Source organism: Lepus europaeus, chromosome 4, assembly GCF_033115175.1.
Source record: "Lepus europaeus isolate LE1 chromosome 4, mLepTim1.pri, whole genome shotgun sequence".
Lineage (NCBI taxonomy): Eukaryota > Metazoa > Chordata > Mammalia > Lagomorpha > Leporidae > Lepus > Lepus europaeus.
The window spans coordinates 2,745,993-2,763,609 of record NC_084830.1 but is presented as its reverse complement, the minus strand read 5'-3'; the positions used below and the strand labels follow the sequence as shown (position 1 = coordinate 2,763,609).

The following is a 17,617-nucleotide window of genomic DNA, read 5'->3' as shown; positions in this document are numbered from 1 at the left end:
CCTGTCTCCTGGGGCACCAGTGCCCCCCATCACAGTGCCTGGACTGAGTTCTGTCTCCTGGGACACCAGCGCCTGGACTGAGTCCTGTCTCCTGGGGCACCAGTGCCCCCATCACTGTGCCTGGACTGAGTCCTGTCTCCTGGGGCACCAGCGCCCCCATCACTGTGCCTGGACTGAGTCCTGTCTCCTGGGACACCAGTGCCCCCATCACTGTGCCTGGGACTGAGTCCTGTCTCCTGGGACACCAGCGCCCCCATCACAGTGCCTGGACTGAGTCCTGTCTCCTGGGACACCAGCGCCCCCGTCACTGTGCCTGGGACTGAGTCCTGTCTCCTGGGGCACCAGCGCCCCCATCACTGTGCCTGGACTGAGTCCTGTCTCCTGGGACACCAGCGCCTGGACTGAGTCCTGTCTCCTGGGGCACCAGCGCCCCCATCACTGTGCCTGAGACTGAGTCCTGTCTCTGGGCACTGGTGTCCCCTATCACTGTGCCTGGACGGGGTCCTCACTCCACTCTGACCTAGTTTCCTGCTAAGGCACATTCTGGGAGGTGGCAGTTGCTGGCTGAACCCCTGGGTGGCTTCTATTCACCTGGAAGATCTGGAGAGAGTTGTTGGCTCCTAGCTTCATTTTAGCCCAGCCCTGGCTGTGGTGAGCCTTTGGTGGAAGCGCTTTCTTTTCCCTTTCAAATACATAAACTTGGAACCAAAAATACCACTAGCAGGCAGACAGTGTTAGACCGTGATGAGGCTCGCAGCCATGCGTCACCTCTCCCTGCTGACGTGGACAGGTGTCCAAGGGCTGCACATAAAGCTTGGTATCACTGGGTCACTATTACCTCGGCAGGCAGTGGCAGAGCCGCCTCTCCAGATCCAGGGCTTTTTCATCTAAGAATCAAGGATGGAAACAGGGAAAAGAACTGCATGTACACCAAACGTTTAGAGACTTTTAAAAGAAGTACTTCCTAAACAATAACAGTATAACAACGATATTTATGCAATCTTGACTTCGTGTACTAAAAGAAACCTAGTCGGGGTGCTGGTACCGTGGCTCACTTGGTTAATACTCTGCCTGTGGTGCCAGCATCCCATATGGGCACCGGATTCTGTCCCGGTTGCTCCTCTTCCAGTCCAGCTCTCTGCTGTGGCCCGGGAGTGCAGTGGAGGATGGCCCAAGTGCTTGGGTGCCTGCACCCGTGTGGGAGACCAGGAAAAGGCACCTGGCTCCTGGTCAGTGTAGCTCTAGCCATGGCAGCGATTTGGGAAGTGAACCAACAGAAGGAAGGCCTTTCTCTCTCTTTCTCTCAGTCTAACTCTATCTGTCAAGGAAGGAAAGAAAGGAAGGAAGGAAGGAAGGAAGGGAGGAAGGAAGGGAGGGAGGGAGGGAGGGAGGAACGAACGAACCTAGTCTGGGCTGACTCTGGCCTAATGGGTTAAGCTGCCGCCTGTGATGCCAGCATCCCACATGGGTTTGAACTCTACTTCTAATCCAGCTCCCTGCTAATGTGCCTGGGAAAGCAGTGGAAAATAGCCCAAGTCCTTGGGCCCTTGTACCCACGTGGGAGACCCAGATGAAACTCCTGGCTTCAGCCTGGCCTAGGAGTGACCATTTGGGGAGTGAACCAGCAAACAGAACATTTTTTTCTCTCTTTTAAATAGATAAAATAAATCTTAAAAACAACCAAAAAAAAAAAAAAAAGAGAAATCTGGGCACAGTTTAAAGTCCATGGTAGGGGCTGGTGTGGCATGGCGGGTAAAGCCGCCGCCTGCAGTGCCAGCATCTCATATGGGCAATGGCTTGAGCCCCGGCTGCTCCACTTCTGATACAGCTCTCTGCTATGGCATGGGAAGGCAGTAGAAGATGGCCCAAGTCCAGATCCAGAGAAAGCTCGTGGCTCCTGACCAGTTCAGCTCTGGCCGTTGCGGCAAATTGGGGAGTGAACCAGCAGATGGAAGACCTCTCTCTCCGCCTTTCCTTTTCTCTCTGTGTAACTCTTTCAGATAACTAAATACGTTTTTTTTAAAAAGAAAAAGTCCATGGGAAATATTTTTTTTCGCAGGGACTGGGATTCTCTGGGCCTCGGAGCCACCCGCCGCCGCTCACTGAGGACGTCATTAGAAAACTTGTTTCAAGCACACTTCTCCCCGGGTCTTAACAGACTCGAGTTCTGTTCTGCTCTACAAGTCATCCAAGGGTCCTCCTGACAGGCCTCTGGGGCCCTCTGGGCAGAGCTGCCACCCGGGCCATCCTGCAGCCGACAAGCGCCTCTGGGCGGAGCTGCCACCCCGGCCATCCTGCAGCTGACATGCGGATGCAGCCTCTGCTTTTCCATCTGCTCTCACAACCAAACTACGCACCTTCTTTGATCCACACAGCAGCGTGACTCTCCCACAAAGGCTGGTCGTGAGGGCAGTCTTCCCAGGCCCTCCCAGGCACGGCTGGCAGTGCCTGCACAGCTGTAGGGTCACAGGTGGACAGGTCGTGCGACCGGCCTCCAGTGTGCTGAGGCCAAGGACGCTGAACAAGCTACAGTGGACAGGCCACCCAGACCCCAGCCCCTTACTATGGGTGCTGGACTTACTCAATCTTTTTTCTTTTTTAAGATTTATTTTATTTATTTGAAAGACGGAGTTACAGAGAGAGGTAGAGACAGAGAGAGAGGTCTTCCATCTGCTGGTTCACTACCCACATGGCCGCAATGGTTGGAGCTGTGCCGACCTGAAGCCAGGAGCCAGGAGCTTCTTCTGGGTCTCCCACGTGGGTGCAGGGGCCCAAGGACTTGGGCCATTTTCTACTGTTTTCCCAGGCCACGGTAGAGAGCTGGACCGGAAGTGGAGCAGCCGGGACTGGAACAGGCGCCCAATTGGAATGCTGGCGCTTCAGCCCAGGCCGTTAACCCGCTATGCCACAGCGCCGGCCCCTACTTATCAATATTCACAATTGCCACTTTAAAGATGAGCAAACAGGCTCAAGCAACCCCAGGACGCCAGAGCGAATGCAGAAGGTCGAAAATGCCGAGGTATCTTCTTTAGATGAGGTCAGGGTCGTCTATCCAGAGATGGCACTGATCATGCACACAAGGGTATCTATGCATCTGTAGAGAGCATTCCCTTGGACCTCCCACCCCCGCCTCGCCCCGGGGAGCCTGCTCCAGGGCCGTCTTCTTTCACAGTTCCCAGCCCTGAAGCTCAGGGATTCCAGTGAGACCAGGGCGGGTCTGGGATATGAATGCCACCAACACCCTAACACGTGAACTGCACGTAAACGCTCCCCTAGTGCACCGCAGGTGAGAACTCGTGGAGGTGGACGCCATGTCGCCTGTCACGGCTCTGCGCTTGCACAGTGCAGACAGAACGAGAAGGGGGTTATGCTGGGCTGTCCTGTTTGGTTAAGAAGACAAAATAAACAAGAAGCAATTACTGAGCGCCTTTTTCTGTTATTTTACCTGACAGTCACCTAACCATTTTTCAACAACTCGAAGGGAGAGGCGAACGCAAGAATACTGCCGCAAGAAGCTCACTGGTAACACCTTTTTAATAGGCTGAAGTAACTGTACAGGTCATTACATTCTTCCTGAGAATAATTTATATCCCCCAACACACTAAAGGGAGGGCGTATTCTTCAACGTTATTTAACAGAATGGAAGGTGTAACTGGACATCCGAAGAAACCCGAATCCCTCTGCGTAATTCTCTCCTGGGAAGACACACACGATGGGTTAGTGAGCTCCAGTGGCTGCCAAACAGTCAACATGGCTTTAATCTTTTCTTTATAAATTATATAAAAATGGAAAACAGGGATGGTTCTGGAACTTTTCGATGCAGTTTGGAGGCGCTCTGGTATAAAGCACTTCTGCTTCCAAGAGAAACAACATTGCTACAAAAAACTGGCACATTATTCTGGTGAGAAGAAGAGTTTTCAGTTGTGTCCTACAGCTAGTTTCCAACCAAATGTTTCACATATTCACATGAGAGGAAAAGGCGGAAATTCAGAAAGGGTGGCAGTTGTTCTGAAACGACTCAAGTCTTCAAAATAGAGCTTTAATATTCTTTGTAAAGTGGGGTTAGCATATCGCAACGGAAGGGTGTACTAACAAACGAAAGTTCCAGTCTGGATAATATTCCATGGCAGACAAAGAATTCTCAGCCTCTCGGGTTTCCTGGAATTCTTCAGGTCATACTCTTCTTTGAACATGCAGCGAAGGTGGCTCAGAGGTTAACACGCCACCCCTTGGCCATTTCCACTAAAACACATCCTACGGTGAACAGAGCCATTCTTCTTGATTCTTAAAAGCTTCTTATGTAGAATTTCCACTCTCAGAAAAATGCCACATTTTAGGATCCTGGACTTTTCTGAATATCATGATTAAAAAAAAAAAGTAAACCCAAATTAAAATGTGGTTAAACTTATAAGAGAGACGACTTTCAACCAGCTGTCTTTCCAGAGTCGGAGCTGTGAAGTGCTGGGACCGAGGACACGGGGTTAACTCCTCGCTGCTGGTGGAAGGCCGAGAACACCTCCAGTGAGGGCAGGAAGACGCGCTCCCGGGCAGGCTCAGTGCGGCCTTGTCTGCCCAAGCACTCGCAGTCTAGCTTGGTCAATGACGTCGAGCAGGTTCTTGGCGTCCACTGCCAGGGCGTGGGCAGCCGTCAGCATCTGCTTCTTGTACTCCTGCTGGAGGCTGGTCATGACATACTGCTGGGCCAGCTTCATCTTGCTGATGAGCTCGCCCAGGTCAGAGTTCAGCAGCTTCTGCGCCATCTCGATCTGGAAGCACAAGACACAGGTGAGCAGGGCTGCTCCCACGCAATGTCCAGGGCACTGGCATGAACCTTTCTTTGAGGTGCTCCACGAGAGAACAACTTACCTCTTCCCCTCAAGTCAACCCTGCTTCAAGCCACAGGACAGAACACCCGCCTGTCCTGTGGTAGCACGGCACCCTGGATTCCGTATACCCAGGAGGCTCTGCTATCCCCATCCAAAGCCCTCACTCCTTCCAGAAACGACATCTTCCCCATTTATGGTTTAGATGTTGTTACTCTAAGCGACAGGTCAGGCTTGCTCTGCTTTGTCACAGACTCAGCGAGCCTGACAGAGCCCAGAGATCACACAGCCTGTTCACTTCGTGGGGGACAACTGCGGGATTTGCTGAAAGCCACACAGCTCTCAAGTTTGGATCCAGGGCAAAAGCATGCATCTTCATTTCCAGCCCTGGGCCCTTTCTACACTCCCAGCTCTACCTCGACAAGAGCTGGTTTTAGGATGTCATGGGGCACCCTACCACACCCAGCCATCAGCAGCCATCAAACCAAGTGCTGCCCTACATGGTTAGGATACACTGTTCAGCGGAGTCTTACATAGGACTTCTTTATCTGTTTATTCAACCAATGATAGTTCACCCATTTGCTCTGTTAGCAATTACTGGTCACTTAACAAGGCAAAGGCATTTGGTACTGTGGACACAAGAAAAAATCAGACATGTATTAGAGAAGTGTGCACAGAGCACTACCTAGAGTGCATTGGGATCAATCACCCAAGAAGTAGGTGATCCACTGTGTCCTAGGGGGTCAGGAAGACCTCACAAGAGTCTGCTTAGATATGTCCTGGACTGAAAAAGTAGCCTGGCTCCAACTGCAAAGGGCCCGACATGCCACGCCAACTTGACATTCATCCTGCAGAACTCGGCACAGGGCAGGCCTCAGAGTTTTAGTGATGCCGTAATCGAGACGACGCTCTAGAAACGTGGCTCTGGTGGCAAGGGCACGGAGAGACGAGGAAAGGACATCAGGTGAGTCAGGTGGCTCCTAGGGGGAGGAGAGCCAGCTGGGTCAGTGGTGGGAGCGTGTGGCCGTGTACCTGTGTGTGCAGTGGTTGATGGGCAGGGGTGGCAAGTGCATGGAGGTGTCACTGGCTGTGGAAGCCAGCAAGGAAAAGCAGACTGCTCCTGGCACACAACTGGCGATCAGAGCTCAGGGAGAGGGCCTACTAACACAGTTTGGGGGGAGCAAATATTAGGACCTATGAAGCAGGGGAGAACTGCCGAGGTAACAAAGCCAAGTGGGCAGCAGCTCGGAGGCAGGGGAGGGCCGAAGCAGGCGGGGAAGGCTGGGCATGAGCCCGGCCTCCGTTTGCTGCAGGGCAGTGAGCAGTGTGCAGTTCTGCAGCAGCTGAGGCTGGGGCTGGGCACAGCCGCTGGCTGCTCTGCAGGAGGCATGGTGGGGCAGGTCGGGCAGGTGGCAGGGAAGCAGGTCAAAGAAAGGCTCTTGGGGCCGGTGCTGTGGCATGGCAGATAAAGCCGCCACCTGCAGTGCCGGCATCCCATATGGACGTCGGTCGAGCCCCGGCTGCTCCACTTCCAATCCAGCTCTCTGCTCTGGCCTAGGAGAGCAGAGGAAGATGGCCCAAGTCCTTGAGCCCCTGCACCCACGTGGGAGACCCGGAAGAAGCTCCTGGCTCCTGATCAGCGCAGCTCCAACCGTTGTGGCCATCTGGAGAGGAACCAGCAGGTGGAAGACCTCTCTCTCTCTCTCTCTCTCTCTCTCTCTCTCTCTCTCTGCCTCTCCTTCTCTGTGTAACTCTTTCTAGTAAATAAATAAATCTTTAAAAAAAGGAAAGGCTCGTCTTTTAAAAACCATTTAATAATTCTAATAATTAAGGATGCAAAAACTAATTTATACGCAGAGCGGCCTGTGTGCCAGTCTCAGGGGAAGCAGAAAGATGACTGAGGGCTTTGATCAGCTAGGGCCGGTGCTGGCAAGCGGCTCTGCTGAACTACCTATTGGCTAGGACGCCATCTTCTTGCCTCTGCTATATAAAACTTCACTTTTTGGCAAAGCTGTTGTTCGCCATAGAAAGGCAATCCGAGTCCCAGTGAAGCTGGCAATCTCCCAGTTGGCCAAGAATTTAAAGTCATCCTGTGGCAAATGTCAGAGGCATTTTCCAAAACGACTTAAGTGGCTTTGTGCATCCGCCAAGGGGCAGCCCCCAGCAGCCACGTCCTCCAGTTCTTTAGAGGCGATGCCGGACTCAGCAGAACGAACCACGTGGGCAGATGCAGGCCCAGCGCAGGAGTCCACCTCACCGCACATATTCCTGCTGCAGACGCAAAGCCTCCGTCTCATCAGGCATAAACGCCAATTTTGTAGACCAAGAATGTCATGTGAACGTCATTAGAGACAACACACGGCTGGGGGACTGTTCCAGGAGAAGGAAGGCGTAAGTGATGCGTGACACGTGGCCTGGCTGGCTCTCACACTAGAGGAAAAGCACCATGGGACCGGCAAGGAGAGCAGAACCCGACCCACAGGGCAGGAAAACAAACTACACTGATGGAAGCTTCCAGAACGCTACAGCCATACGGTGCTTACGTAAGAGTGGCCCTGGCAACACAGATGCAAATGGAAACGCTGCAGGGTAGAAGGGCACAGTACACAGAACCTACTCTTCAAAGGCTAAAGCAGTCCATGGTGTGTGTGGGCGGGTACACGCCTGAGACAGAGGGCTATGCGTGAGGATAATGTTAAAAGGTTCTGGAAACTGGGTAAAGGGCATCCAGTTATTCTCTGGGTGAATCTCAGTTTTTCTGTACATCTGAAATGAATTCAAAACAAGGAAGATACTCCGCACTGGGCCAAAGGGCAATGCTTGGGGACAGGGGGACATGGCGCTAGGGGTGGAGAGAAGAGGTGTGAGACGGGGAGCCAGGCTGGGCCTGTGGGCCATGGACACTGTTCTGAAAGGGACACACCTCACATGCAGAAGTCACATAATGGACGTTGACCCCAACTACAGAACGGGGCCCTCACACGGGGGTGAAGCAATGCAGGTGCTCCCTTCATTTCTCAGTCATGTAAGCAAGGCAAAATTGCCAAAGGGTGGCAGAGGGGGTGGTGGCTGGGACACAGTATCATCACTGGACTCTGGTTCCTTAGGAAAAAATTTAAATATGTTTATAATTTAAAAGGAATTTTTATATTACTGCTTTCAATGGAAAACCAGCATCACTTGCAAACCAGTATTTTGAAGAGCTTGAGATCACGTCTAGGACCACAGAACCAACAGCGCCTCCCACATGTGTCCTTATGGACCACTCACAGCCACCCGGCATTTTAGTGCGGCTCCAGTTGGCCGGCAGCAGCAGAGCTGGGATTTGGGACCTGAGTGCGTGCAGGCTCTGCCATGAATGGCCAAGTAGTGGTAGGGGTCACTGCCGGGGAGAAGGCCATTAGCTACAGAGCAGCCACAGCCAGCGTCTGCAGGTCGCAGACTGAACACCATCATCAGCACCATGGCCACCCCTGGATGCCCCTCCCAGAACATGCCTACCTCTCGGTGTGTGCTGGTTGGGAGGACAGGAATGGTCTCATCCACAGTGGCCAACAATGTCCTCAGGGCCAGGCCGACCTCCTGACAGACAAGAACCACAATTAGTGCAAACACAAGACAAAAGCCAATGTGGTCACGTTCCCTTTCCATGACATAGCTTTGTTTCCTTTCATCCGGCTTTCAGCTTTTTTTTCCATTTATTTATTTGAGAGATAGTGCTACAGAGAGAGGGAGAGACAGAGAGAATGGTCTTCCATCTGCTGGTTCATTCCCCAGATGGCTGCAATGGCAGGAACTTGGCAGATCCAAAGCCAGAAGCCAGAAGCTTCTTCCGGATCTCCCACGTGGGTGCAGGGGCCCGAGCACCTGGGCCATCTTCTGCTGCTTTCCCAGGCTATAGCAGAGAGCTGGATCACAAGAGGAGCAGCCAGGATCTGAACCAGCGTCCATATGGGATGCTGGCATCGTAGGCGGAGGCTTAGCCTACTACGCCACAGTGTTAGCCCCTCATTTGTTTATTTTTATTTTGTTTGAAAGGCAGAAAGAGAGAGAGAGAGAGAATCGTCCATCCACAGATTGACTCAGAAGATACCTGCACAGCAATAGCCAGGCCAAGTGTGAGCTGGAAGTCATGAACTCTTCCAGGTCTCTCGCGTAGGGAGCAGGGACCTAAGTACTTGTGCCATCACCTGTGGCCTCCCAGGGAGCTGGGGCTGAGGACCCAGGCACACCCACGTGGGATGTGTGTCCCAAGTGGGATCTTAACTGCTATGCACAGACCTGCCCCCGTTTCCGCCAGTCTTCCAAGGAGAATCCATTCTTCTTGGTGCTGAGCCCTATCTTGTAAGGCTGAAGCTCTCACTCCCTACCATGTGGACTCAGAGCTGGCAGGCCTCACGCTAATCCCTAAGCAATGGGCTGAAGAACAGAAGTGCGAGTGAGAGGAGTCCCACCGGTGGCAGAGTGGGAATCCCCACCTCCTGCCTTCTCCCTATGCTGGGCCAGCCCTGCCCGCGCAGCGTCTGTCCTCCAGTGCGCCCTCAACTCCAGGTCCTCAAGGGATGCTCAAGGAATGCTCACAGTGTGGAAGCATGCCAAGTAATCCCATGAGGGACTCGGAGCCACACTGGAAGAGTACAAAGACCTAAGTGGGAACGACAATTATGCAATCCTGACACCATCCCTTTGGGGAAGGGCAGTCAAAGGAAGGTACATGGGGACAGGGGCTCCCGTGCTGTTTTCCTTAAGCCGAGGGGTGGGTATGTGGGTGCCTGCTGGCTGTTTTGTGCAGTGGCTGCGATGACAGCTGGGACACCCACACCCTGCATTAGAGGCCCGAGTTTGAGTCCTGGCTCTGTTCCCACTGCAGCTGGCTCTGTTCACACAAACTGCACTTGTGAGCACTGGCGTGTGAGACTGCACTGCTTCCAGGGAGCGCCACGCCACCGTCTCCCGCGAGAGCAGGTTCTCGCACTGTCTCCACACGGCTTCTGTGAAGACAGCTCTACAGCGGCAGGTCTGACTTGGGGAGTGCCCAGACGCCCACATCAGTGGGCCCCACTGCCTGCAAGGGAAACGAGACCCACGCTGCTGCTCGTTACGGGGCCGGGCTCTTTACCTTCACCATGGGCACGTACTCCTCCGGCGGGGCCGGCTGGATTCTGCTGGACATCTCGATGACAGCCTTCACCAGGCCCGTCACGTTCTCATACACCTTGTCATTGGAGCGGTCCAGGTTGGCAGTGGGAGGGGGGCTGATTTCCTGGGGCTGAAGCTGACGACACAGAAGCTGGTCATTTCTCCACTCTCCGGTACATGTGTGACATCACCGCAATTAAGTTAGAGAGGGTCTTTAAGAGAGATCAAAGCAGATAACTGCTGTTCTTGTTTGTACGGGATACAGTTTAGCTTGGGGATGATGGTAAAGCAATTCATCCAAGCAATGAATAAACGAAGCCATAGTTTTTTCTAACTTTGAGCTCAGTTAAAGGAAACGAGACGGAATCACATAGTACACTAACATCCTGATTCCTTCAGCAAAGTGATTTGATGTTCCCAACCCCAAAATCATTTACCACCAGAGAAACAAGCATTTATTCTATAACTCTGAGAATTAACTGAATTTTGGAGAAAGTTACTTACTTGGCTAAGTGGTCAAATACCCTACATTAAGACTAAGAATTTCCATGTAGCTTGAATTCCACAGTACAAGCTGTGGCTCAGCTGCCTTCAAACCATGAAATGGAAACGTGTGTTGTCTTAGAATTATAGAAAGCTGGCACACGTGAGTCTGCTCTAAGTGGACGCCAGGCTTGCAGACACTACTGAAGCCCTGGCGTGGGGACGGCCAGGAGCCTTCCTGCCCTAGCGGGCTCCAGCCACCACTGTGCTGACTGCCAGCCTCAGCTGCCTCACCTGGGCAAGAGGGATGAAGGGGTTGAGGAGGCCACAGGTGTCAATGAGCTCAGAGGACAACTGGGGCACCAAAGGCAGACTTTCACAGACATCCAAGGTCACTAGCAGTATTGAAAAATTCAAATTGATCTGAATTACATGAGGCACAAAGATGCAGTATTTATTTTGAAAGGGCCAAACTGTACATCCTAATGGTGTTCCACCACGATTTGGCTGCCGACGGGCAGTCTAAAATGGCAAGCGCCTGTTGCGAACCCTCGGGGCTCTGCCCAGGTGGTCTGGAACAGGTTGCTTCTGTCTTTGGTTGGTCCAGAGTCTGAGCATGAGGCAGGAAAGGACAACAGCTCATTCACTGTGAAGATGCTTGTGTGCCAGGCTTTGGCAAACACCAACGCTGATTCTGGCATCTGGCTGCCAACGCACCCAGCACAAACGCCCTCCCACCGGGCTTCCCCAGAACGGCATGCAGAGCTGGGTGCAGGAGAGAGCTGGACAGACACACAGACACAATGTGCTTACCCTCCACGGCTATTGTCGAACGGAAGGTGAGCAAAAGTTAGAGGAATTTATCAGAGAAAGGGAAAAAAGAAAAACAATATTAATGAAGGCAGCAGACACCCCCACCCTGACAACACCGAGCGGAGCAGCGGGGAGCTTGTCTCACAGCGGGGAGCTTGTCTCACAGCGGGGAGCTTGTCTCACAGCCTGCCCGCTAGCTCTCAGCTCACGGCCACAAGCACGCTCGCTGCTGTCTCCCTCTGGAGCCCCGCACATTCAGAAGCAGGCCCGCCATGCACCAAGCTCATTCTCATGGCACCCACGAGGGCGACAGCATGCAAAGCCCGGGAGGGACGACGTGGCAGCAGTGTGAGAGTCAACAGAATGAGGGCTCTGCCAAGGCAGAGCAGGATGTGACGCCTGCCCATCTGCTTTCCCGGAGATGCGGAGAGGGGCCACAGCCCTCAGGCCCCAGGCGCCGGGCCCTCCACATCTCTGCCAGTCTGCTTGGGCCCCTCGCCACACTGCAACAACTGAGATTCCTGGCTCAGGCTGTGTCTGAAGACATCAGGAGCTTCTTTTAAAAACAAACCAAACAAAACCAAAGCCCCTCTTTTGAACCCATCTTATGGTTAGATTCTATTACTTTAAACTAAGTAGTGTTAGGTTGTTTCTCCATTGTTCAAATCACGGCTGTCCCTGTAACCAACAGGCAGAGTGGACTGGGGAAACTGGAGCATCTTTTCTTTCCTCGAACTGTCTGAAAGAAAGCGCACCCTTGCCTATACAAGTTTTGCAGAATCTTGGTAGAAAGAGGGAGGGAATCCATAACTGCATCGTGTCTGAGAGCTGAGTGCCTGCATCTTAGCTTCTGCAATGAGACTGTGGTGCAGGTTCCTGCGCAGGGTCGTGGCTACGCCAGTCCAAACTCCAACACAAACAGGAAGTGTCTCCCGCAGAAGGTGCCAAGGGGAATCTCACTGAGAAGAAATATGAGGACCCCACGGCTCCAATGTGGAAGCAGGCTGAGAGTAGCCTGTTTAAAGCGTCTATCCCTTTGTACTCCACCCTTTGCCCAACTCTTGTCACAGAAGGGGCCTGCATGGTGCTCCCAGGGGCCACATCGAGGACCTCCAGCAGCAGAAGCTTCATCTAGAGAGACATCTGCTTTTGGTTTCCTATTTTCTTCAGCTTGGCAATTTGGAAACTCCATGGCTGGCAGTGGCAATCCACCACCCTCTCCAGCGTGGGTGACCACGACCACTTAGGGCGATGCTCAAAGACTCAGAAAATGAAGAACCAGGACATAAGCCATCAAGGAGAAGTGCAGACCGAAATTCTGGCTGAGTGCTGCTTGGATGAAGTACTGTAGTCAGCCATGATTAAAGGTAAGTATTTCTATCTGAAAGAACACTGCTCTTTCAGGCTGGCTTCATGACAAGCTCTACCAAGCAGACTGGTGAAAGGAGACTCAGCATCTCCTTCACCTTGATTGCTTATTGAAAAACAGGTCCCTAGCACAGTCTCCATCAAGACGTTTCATATACTACAGTACGGACATTTATGGGGCCAGCACTCTGCTGGGGAGGCCTAGGCTCCACCTGCAGTCCTGGCACCCCAAGTGGGTTCCGGTTTGGGTCCTGGCTGCTCCACTTCTGATCCAGCTGCCTGCTAGTGGACGTGGAAAAGCAGAAGATGGCCCAGGTCCTTGGGCCCTTTCACCCACATGGGAGACCTGGAGGAAGCTCCTGACTCCTGGCTTTGGTCTGGCCCAGCCCCGGCTGTCATAGCTATTTGGAGAGTGAACCAGCAGATGGAAAATCTCTTTCCCTCTCCCTCCTTCTCTCTCTCCATTTCTGTCTTTCAAATATATAAATAAACCTTAAAAAAAAAAGGACATTTATTTACTGTGACACTCCACAATTGTGAAGTGGACCTATGTCAGAGCTCCAAGGGGGTGCCCAGCCCATCTCTTAAGATCTGGCTGAAGACACTCTGGCCAAAAAAAAAAAAAAAAAAACAAAAAAAAAACAAACCTAAATGAAAGATCTCTGTGAGTGAGATCCCAGCGGAAAGAATGGGCCATCAAAGAAGGAGGTACCTTTCTCTGAAGGGAGGAGAGAACTTCCACTTTGACTATGGCCTTGTCTAAATTAAGATCGGAGTTGGTGAACTCAAAAGGCTTCCATAGCCTTGGCAACTCATGACTAGAGCCTAGGGTGATTACTGACGCCATAAACAAGAGCGTCAATTGTTAAATCAACAACAGGAGTCACTGTGCACTTACTCCTCATGTAGGATCTCTGTCCTTAATGTGCTGTACAATGTGAATTAATGCTATAACTAGTACTCAAGCAGTACTTTACACTTTGTGTTTCTGTGTGGGTGCAAACTGTTGAAATCTTTACTTAATATATACTAAATTGATCTTCTGTATATAAAGAGAATTGAAAATGAATCTTGATGTGAATGGAATGGGAGAGGGAGCGGGAGCGGGGAGGGAAGTTATGGGGGGGGGGGGAAGCCACTGTAATCCATAAGCTGTACTTGGGAAATTTATATTTATTAAATAAAAGTTAAAAAAAAAAGATCTGGCTGCACGTGGCCACCCTGGGCATTTGCACTCGGGGCTGAAGCACACGGGAACAGCTCATCAGTCTAATTCTCGCCCTTGTCCTTCTCGCTCTTGAGCTACTTAGCCAGGGCTGAGGGTGGGAACGCCCAGCACGTTGCTAACAGTCTCTGGGAGTTCTAGCAAGTGGCCCGGATGTCCGGGAGCTGACAACTGCTAGCATGGCCCTGGGTGTGGAGGGACACCTGGCCAACCGTCCCTGCACGATGTCCCTTGGGGAGCAGGGGAGTCCGAGCCAGACTCAGTCGTTCACTTCCTGGTCCTCACCCTCCGGATTACAGGCCGACTATCACTCTAGGCCTGCACAGAACACTTTCTCTTTCTCAAATGGAAAAAAAAAAGCTGTCAGATCCTGAGACAGCGAGGAAGCTACTTCTAATCACGTGCCTCACTGAGGAAGAGAGAACACTGCTAATGAAACCAGGCCATCACCCAATTTTAGAGACAGTAAGATGTGAAAAATCGCACGTCTTTTGAGAAGCACTTTGTTTCTAGGGGAAGGTAAAAGGTGCCGTCTCTCTAACCGAGCCAGGCGGAGCAGCAGGGCCTCCTTTCCCTCTCATAAGCGCTCCCAGGGGAGTCACCAGCAGGGACGGCTGCAGCTGGGCAGTGCTCAGGGGACGCTGGAGGCTGTGGAGGGCCCTGCGGCTGCTCAGGCCTGAGTCCAGCGCTCCCGCTGGCTGGAGGAAGCTTCACTCATGACAGGCAGCGTTTACAAATGCAGTTCTGACGCTGGACACACTCATGAAGAGCTGCTGGAAGTCGTGTTTACAGATTCTGAGATGGTGGCCACGGAAGGTCCCTGCACACCCGAGGAACCTGCGTTAGCTGACTTACAAAGCTGAACGCTGTCTCGGGAAGACGTACCGAGAAAGGGGGGGCGAGACAGAGCTCTGCCAACTCTATCACGCAGAGAGGCAGGAAGGAGACATTCACTGACTTTCAGAGACGCCGGCCAACCACTACAGTCCCACCCTGTCTGCCAAGGGACGCCGCAAACCCCAGGAGAAGAGCTTGTATCAGGGTTTAGATGCCCACCTTAACGCCCTCGTTGTAACTGTCCCCAGGGCTGCTGAGGCTGGCAAGGCTGCCCAGGTGACCAGGGGCTCCGGGGCGTGGTGGTTTCTTTGGTGGAGCTGCAGGATCTGGTAAGATGGAATGATGTCCATTAAGTAACAAATACTAATCAACAGAAAGCAGATAACTCAACAAATCAATACTGTCAACACGATTACAACGGATCCTAACCCTGCATTAGTCTAAGGAGGCGTTTCTGACGCATCCCAGCAATGACCGCTGCTTTCCACTACCCTACTAGTGGGTGAGCGGCGGTCAACACCACACTCGCTGTGGCCTCTAGAGGGGCGGGCACGCGGCCTCACAGTGAGGTAGAGGGGTGGGCACAAGGCCTCACAGTGAGGTAGAGGGGTGGGCACGCGGCCTCACAGTGAGGTAGAGGGGTGGGCACGCGGCCTCACAGTGAGGTAGAGGGGTGGGCACGCGGCCTCACAGTGAGGTAGAGGGGTGGGCACACAGCCTCACAGTGAGGATGCCTGTGCTCGGAGTCCTGGTCCCGCTTCTGATTTCAGCTCCCTGCAGACGTGCACCGTGGGAGGCAACAAGAGGTGGCCTACGCAGATGAGTTCCTGCTGCCCACGTGGGAAACAGACTCAGCTCCCAGCACTCGGCCATTCGGGGAGTGAACCAGTGGATGGGAGAGCGCTTCTCTACCACTCAAACAAGTAAAATGAACAAAACCTCATGAGGTAATTCCAAAGCTACAATACTACGTTTAAAACTTGCTTCTATCAAAGTATATACACTTTGACATACAATTCATTTGTTCACTTACCTGGTTTACCCACAGGTTGATATATGTGTTGGTTTCCAGTCTATGGGAAAAGAAAAGTTCAATGAATGTACAGGTGCGTACAACGGGAACAACCTTCCCTCCCTCTCCCAGTACCCACTTCAATTTCTGCACCAGATGCTGTGGCACCAGATGCCTGAGAAATGTTCCTGCCTGAAGGTCTGAGGTGGGATGGGCACTTAGGAGAATAAGGCATTGCAGTGAGGGCCGGGATAAAACAAGAACTCCTGGCTCCTGGCTTCGGCCTGGCCAGCCCTGGATGCTGTGGCCAGCTGGGGAGTGAACCAGCGGATGAAGACCTTTCTCTCTCTCCCTCTAACTCTGCCTTTCCAATAAATAAAATAAATCTTAAAAACAAAACAAAACGGCCGGCACCGTGGCTCACTAGGCTAATCCTCCGCCTTGCGGCGCCGGCACACCGGGTTCTAGTCCCGGTCGGGGTGCCGGATTCTGTCCCGGTTGCCCCTCTTCCAGGCCAGCTCTCTGCTGTGGCACGGGAGTGCAGTGGAGGATAGCCCAAGTGCTTGGGCCCTGCACCCCATGGGAGACCAGGAGAAGCATCTGGCTCCTGCCATCGGATCAGCGCAGCGCGCCAGCCACGGCGGCCATTGGAGGGTGAACCAATGGCAAAGGAAGACCTTTCTCTCTGTCTCTCTCACTGTCCACTCTGCCTGTCAAAAAACAAAACAAAACAAAACAAAACACACCAAGCACAAGATACTCTGGGACCATGAACAGGGGTGCTCACAAGCAATTTATGATCTTCTCACGTGGATGACCACAGTTCATCCAGAGAGGGTCTCCCCAAGGTGCTCTGCTCATCCCAGTGCTCACAGCGAGCAGCGTTGGCAGAGTGGGGAGAAGGCACCAGGTGGCCCCAGGGCAGCTGGCACTGCGTGTATCAGGACCTGGGGCTACACCTCCATCAGCTCCGGACCCAGCAAGAGCCCAAGCAGAGAAGCCACACAATAGCCCCCAACTTCCAGCCCCATTCCACTTAGATTCAGGCTAGCCCAGGCTGTGGTGCCTGAAATTGCATTTAAGATGATCTAACAATATGAAAAAAAAAAAAAAAAAAAAAAAAAAAACAACCTTGTTTGTCAACATGCCACTTAACACCCGATTTCAAAAACCTGCGGAGGCCGGCGCCGTGGCTTAACAGGCTAATCCTCCGCCTTGCGGCGCAGGCATACCGGGTTCTAGTCCCGGTTGGGGCGCCGGATTCTATCCCAGTTGCCCCTCTTCCAGGCCAGCTCTCTGTTATGGCCCGGGAAGGCAGTGGAGGATGGCCCAAGTGCTTGGGCCCTGCATCCGCATGGGAGACCAGGAGAAGCACCTGGCTCCTGGCTTCAGATCAGCACAATGTGCCGGCCGCAGCGGCCATTGGAGGGTGAACCAACGGCAAAAAGGAAGACCTTTCTCTCTGTCTCTCTCTCTCACTATCCACTCTGCCTGTCAAAAAAAAAAAAAAAAAAAAAAAAAAGCGGAGCCCTCGGAGGCTGAGGGTGTGCACAGCGAGTCCTCCACAATGCGCTAGGGTGGCGGCTGCTCTCTGCTCACACGCCACTGTGCACCACTCACTAATTCGGCAAGGAGCCATTGAACCCCTTCTCTTTCTTTTCTTTTCTTGATTTGAGAGGCAGGGCCAGGGTTCACTCTCCAGATGCTTGCAATGCCAGGCGGGTGGGTGCCAGGAACCCAACCACATGAGGCACGCCCTGCCGCCTCCAAGGGTCCGCCAGCAATGAGGAGCTGGAGCCAGTACTGAAACCCAGGGAACTCAGGGCATGGACACCTTAACTCAGTGATGACTCTAGTAATTAGGAGCCCGGCTTTGCCTTGGCATGGCACAGGCGTTCACAGAGTGAACCAGTAGGT

The 17,617-nt window shown here is 52.8% G+C and overlaps 1 protein-coding gene across 7 annotated transcripts in view; it reads right to left on the bottom strand.

Moving 5' to 3' along the window:
- Positions 1-3,516: 3,516 nt before the first annotated feature.
- PTK2 (protein tyrosine kinase 2) overlaps positions 3,517-17,617 on the bottom strand; it is a 299,153-nt gene continuing 285,052 nt past the window's right edge. For all 7 annotated transcript variants that reach the window (XM_062187939.1, XM_062187942.1, XM_062187941.1 and 4 more), the window contains 5 exons: positions 15,722-15,761; positions 14,908-15,014; positions 9,943-10,098; positions 8,325-8,405; positions 3,517-4,766 (listed from right to left, as the gene is read on the bottom strand). In XM_062187939.1, coding sequence (XP_062043923.1) covers positions 4,554-4,766; positions 8,325-8,405; positions 9,943-10,098; positions 14,908-15,014; positions 15,722-15,761 — 597 coding nt within the window. In that variant the 3' untranslated portion in view covers positions 3,517-4,553. The remainder of the gene's footprint in view (positions 4,767-8,324; positions 8,406-9,942; positions 10,099-14,907; positions 15,015-15,721; positions 15,762-17,617) is intronic.